We start from the raw sequence: 5,236 nt of genomic DNA on the forward strand, positions 1-5,236 counted from the left end.
TCATAAAAACATTATAATCACATGTCCACAAAAATGATTATCTTCATCTAGCCTGTATTAAGCATATCCATTAAATATAGAACTTCTAACATAAACCATATATACATACTTTCTATTGCGTAGGATTAATAATAATTTAAGTAATAAAAAATGCTTTAATCAAAATAATAACTAATGAAAGATGCCCTATTAATTAAAAAAAAAATTGCTGCCCTAAGCGAAAGCTTCAAATTCTACCACGGCTCTGATAGACCACTTGTTCTTCGCATGTCCATACTCTTTCAGTGTGGATTGATAATACTGGCTCTCTACTTGCTCGACCTAACCCTGACTAGAGTATAACAACCACAAAGCTTCCCAGATTGTGAGGTCACTAGACAAAACTTCATAAACTGTTTTGTCATTCTATCATCCTCACTTCAGTTATGTAAGTATTGTTCTTCTGTTTTTTGTCTATAAATTAAACCTTTGTTTTAAGAAAATCGTTTTTGCAGTATCCGGTTTCTAAAGCACTTAATTAACCTCTAAACAAATAATTTTTTTTTTTCAAGTAACTAGGTTTTATTATATTTCAACAAACGGAAGAACATATTTTATCTCTCTTTTTTCTCTCTTTTTGTTACATATAGTTTAAAAACAATACAAGTGGAGTACATAGCTCACTTTGTTGATTTGAACTCATGGAAAGTAGAATGCAAGAAATGGCTAGACAGTGTAGTGTTGTTGAATGGTATCAATGTCAAGCCCCTTCAGCTTCACTACAGATTCAACGTGGCCCTTTAGAGTGTGAAGCTCTCTCAGCCTACACACCAGATACGAGGCATTCTTATTTATAAATCCATCCATTTTATTTTCTAAGGAATTTGACAATGAGAATTAAGTTGGTTACCTAGCCACTTCGGCACGCCTCTTCGCCTGCTCTGCTATTTCAGAGAGCTCATGGTTCTTGTCATGGAACATTGCTTCAGGTGGTGGTAGGCCATGGAGTGTGCGCTGAGCTAATGCCCATTGAGCCTCCCTCTCTCCTTTGCCGTAATCTTTCTTTGTTGTAAAGGCGGTCTGCAAAACATTAAACATCTATGAAGATCACAAGCTCCATGGATTCAAACAAAATTCTTTAATTAAATTTTTATTGATTTTTTCTCACTTTTTGTTGGATCATATTATCCCAAGCCTTGCCGGTGAGAGAGTAACGGATGGTGAACTTGAGAATGTCAAGAGGAATGTAGGTTATGATACTGTATAACCATATGACTCCAGCCCATCCCCATCCACAGCCTAGGATCCTTGCAAATCCCCAGTTTGCATACACAGCGATCAATGTAGCAACCTTATTCGTTGAACAAGATCAACACAAGTTTCATACTAACAATAAAATGTAAATAAAAATGGTTAGGAATATGGTAACAAGACAATCTTCTCACCAGCTGTGCTATAACAAAGGCTATAAGGAGCAAAAACCCAGGACGTTCGACAAATGACCAACTCCTTGATCTGGTGACAAAGATAAGTGCTTGGCTTATGATGCTCACTTGAAGGTACAGAGCTGCCATAAGCTCTTCCTCATTCTCTTGAATGGACCTCACACCAAATGTTTTCTGAAATTTTATATTGAAAAATAAGTGTAGTAGCGGGATATTATTGATATCATATTGTATCCTACTTACGCTGAAGAAATTAGTATCATGAGCTAGCCAGAAAAAGAGAACTGTGGTAAGAGCCATGTAGGTTCCTAGCACAACACCCGTAGCAAAAATCTCATTGAGCTTCCATGAATCAGGGACAGGAGAAGGTTTAACTCTGTCCTTCGAGATAGTCATGATAGTTCCATCATTAAGGATTGCGATAATCAAAACCATGAAAGGTGCAAAATCAAATCGCCATATCAAAGCCACAAGCATGAATCCCAAAACAATACGAATGGTGATGGAGACAGCATAAATCGTGTAGTTCTTCATCCTCTGGAAGATTGCACGACTTGTAAGAACGGCACTCACTATCACGCTTAGTCCAGGTTCCGTTAGCACAATGTCAGAGGCGCTTCTTGCCGCATCAGTTGCATCAGCCACAGCGATTCCAATATCTGCTTTCTTCAAAGCTGGAGCGTCGTTTACGCCATCTCCAGTCATCCCACAAATGTGCTTCCTCTCTTGAAGCTTCTTTACAATCTCATACTTGTGCTCTGTGTAAGCCAAATGAAAAAAATTTATATATATATATATATATATATATTTTTTTTTTTCTTGTTGAATATTTAAATTTGACTAGAACATATAATCTATAGTTTGCGATAGTGTGGTGTACTAGTTAAAAAAACATTCGAATTTATATATATTACCAGGGAAAACTCCAGCAAATCCATCAGCTTTCTCAATGAGCTCATCAACAGGGATCCCAACTAATGATTCATCCTTTGAATTTCCAAGGAGTGAAGTGGATGGGTACATATTTGTTCCCATACCAAGCCTACGCCCAGTCTCTATTCCAATGGCAAGTTGGTCACCAGTAATCATTTTAACGTTGACACCAAGCTCAAGGGCTCGTCTGATCGTTTCTGCACTATCATGTCTTGGGGGATCAAACAGTGGCAATAGACCAACAAACTCCCATGGACTACCATCGCTTTCCTTGCTCTTTTCAGGTACAGTCTACATTTGAATACAAACGAATGTAAAAGAAAACAAATACAACTGTAAAAACGATTTTTAAGTGATGAGTGTTTCTGTTACATACTTGTTGAGCAACTCCAAGAGAACGAAGCCCACGTTCAGCAAAACCATCAATCACTTCATGAGCTTTTCTTCTAGCCTCTCCTTGGAGATTGCAGAGTTCAATGATCTTTAAAAAAAAAGTGGTATTAGGTAAAAGAGAAAACATATAATAAGTTTCACTAATATAGATCTTAGTTTCTATTACTTGCTCAGGAGCTCCTTTGCTGCTCCGATGCCATTCTCCATTTTCATCAATGTATGTAATGGCTGTACGTTTATCGACAGGGTTAAAAGGCAAGAAATGTACCTCTTTGATTCCTTCTCTTGCCTAGTGATCACATCGTGATTAGTTGCAACATAAGGATAAAGAGTTGACTAAATCAACCAAGTTTCACAAAAAGAAGTACCTCTTTTGGATCACCCAACATGCCGACAATGGATGCATCAATGGCATCTTGGTTTTCGATTCTAGACGCTCTTGCAGCCATCAATACAACTGCATCGGTATCCAAGTTACTTGGAAATACTTCAATCAATGACTTGTCTACGGAGAGCTTGTTAAGAGTGAGAGTCCCTGTCTTATCACTGCAGAGAACATCCATTCCAGCCATTTCTTCAATCGCAGTCATCCTCTTGGTAATGGCACCTTGTTGAGAGAGTCTATGTGATCCAATAGCCATTGTTACCGACAAAACTGTTGGCATGGCGATTGGGATTCCTCCAATCAAAAGCACCAAAAGATTATCAATACCGTCTCTATATGTGCGGTGTTGAATAGGGTACATTACTACGATCTCAATCAACATCCCAATTCCAATTGAGCAAATACAGAAGTTACCAATAGCTGTCAAAACCTAAACAAAAGCCAACAAAAAAATATGTTTGTGAGAATGTAGGCTGACGGTTGCATCATCTAACTGTTGTTCGTTTCTGAAATTAGTTTCTTACCTTTTGGAAGTGGCCAACGTTGTTGGTACTGTCGACAAGATGGGCAGCCTTACCAAAAAAAGTGTGGACACCAGTGGCTATCACAACGGCCTCAATCTCACCTTGTTTGCAAGTTGAACCCGAGAATACTTCATCTCCAGGGTGTTTGGTGACTGGAAGAGATTCACCGGTGAGAGCAGATTGGTCAATTTTCAGAGGATCTCCTTCGAGGAGACGAGCATCAGCAGGGACAATGTCACCCAGTTTGACGCTTATTAAATCACCTGGAACTAGGATTGAAGCGTCTTGCTCTCCCCATTTTCCATCTCTCAACACCTACATTGCATTAAACCTCCTTTTTAAGAATATATATTAAACTTTGTATTATAAAATTTGGATCACTGCATACCTTAGTTTTGGGTGCAAGATTAGCCATGAGAGCTGCAGCAGCATTGCCGGCATTATTCTCTTCAATGAAACTAATGGTGGAATTGATAACAAGTAACACCATAATACCGATGAAATCTTGCCAGTCCGGCGGCTTTCCTCCACCATTGGCTAAAACAATGGCCATAATTGCAGCAGACTCCATAACCCATGAGAGAGGATTCCACATAAACCCCAAGAATTTTAAAAACTTGTTTTCTGATTTCTCCTCAAGCTTGTTTGCCCCAAATATCTCAAGCCTCTTCTTACCTTCATCACTTGACAAACCTTCCTTTGTGCATTTTAGTTGCTTAAACACTTCTTCCACAGGGATCCGCTCCTGCAGTTGTCAGAAAAAAAAGGTTTGCAGTTTCGTCATTAATAAGATACATCAGATAAGTAAAGATATGTATATATAGAAGTGAAATGTGTTAAATAATTTTTACAAGATCCACGTTCTCATTCTTGATTTCGTCCCAAGAGATTTCAGATGCCATTTTTGCTCCTTAAAAGAGATGATCTAACAAAAGTAAATAATGATGAAAGAAAGATATAAAAAGATATATATCCGTTGGAAGAATCAAGTTCTTCCTTCTCTCCTTTCTCTAAAGCCTTTCTCTTAGACGGTCATGGAAGACAGTTCAAGAGGAGGCCATTAGAGGGAGGCAGAGGAAGAAGAAGCTTGTATAAGAGAAAACCTAGGACAAAAAGAAATACAAGACAAGAATACACTTGAACAAATCGTTGTTGTGTTACATTTAAAGCTGTAACCAGAGATCCAACTTTTTTCTCGGAACTATTTTTCCTCTTCCATTAATCAAGTTGTCTGTGGTTCACCTATGTTTTTGCATAAGTTTTGCTGTCTACGTTACCTAAATTTCAGTTAGGTTTCTAAAAATACTGCATCTAAAATTTAAAAATTTCACTTTGATAAAAAATGTTAAATTGTATCCCAAAATAAACAATACTTCGAGAGTGTAGAAATTCTTCAATAGGAACACCAAATTCCTTTAGGGAATTTGCCAAATATAATCTAAAATTGATTTGCAATACAAAACTAGACCTCATATTCTATCAACTGCAAAACTAACCTAAAGAGATGATAAAAGTATTATCTATTTCTTATGCCAAACAAAAAACTAATAAGTTATTTTATGATTTTATCATTCGAA

The 5,236-nt window shown here is 37.4% G+C and overlaps 1 protein-coding gene across 1 annotated transcript; it reads right to left on the bottom strand.

The window, feature by feature from the left end:
• Positions 1-536: 536 nt before the first annotated feature.
• LOC106404921 (ATPase 8, plasma membrane-type) lies at positions 537-4,796 on the bottom strand. Its single transcript, XM_013845565.3, has 12 exons — positions 4,511-4,796; positions 4,048-4,404; positions 3,660-3,974; positions 3,119-3,565; positions 2,917-3,039; positions 2,734-2,838; positions 2,339-2,648; positions 1,668-2,182; positions 1,425-1,598; positions 1,148-1,330; positions 890-1,059; positions 537-802 (listed from the first exon to the last, which is right to left on the bottom strand). Exons 1-12 carry the CDS (start codon positions 4,559-4,561, stop codon positions 706-708), a joined length of 2,847 nt encoding a protein of 948 aa, XP_013701019.2. The 5' UTR covers positions 4,562-4,796; the 3' UTR covers positions 537-705.
• Positions 4,797-5,236: the final 440 nt, after the last annotated feature.

Source organism: Brassica napus, chromosome C3 (genome assembly GCF_020379485.1).
Source record: "Brassica napus cultivar Da-Ae chromosome C3, Da-Ae, whole genome shotgun sequence".
NCBI lineage: Eukaryota > Viridiplantae > Streptophyta > Magnoliopsida > Brassicales > Brassicaceae > Brassica > Brassica napus.

Excerpts from the sequence above, each read along its gene's own strand:
- LOC106404921 (XM_013845565.3), bottom strand. The coding sequence starts at position 4,561 with ATGGCATCTGAAATCTCTTGGGACGAAATCAAGAATGAGAACGTGGAT. Across the intron at positions 3,566-3,659 it reads ACGTTGGCCACTTCCAAAAG|GTTTTGACAGCTATTGGTAA; the intron begins GTAAGAAACTAA and ends GCTTTTGTTTAG. Across the intron at positions 1,331-1,424 it reads CCTTTGTTATAGCACAGCTG|GTTGCTACATTGATCGCTGT; the intron begins GTGAGAAGATTG and ends TCAACGAATAAG.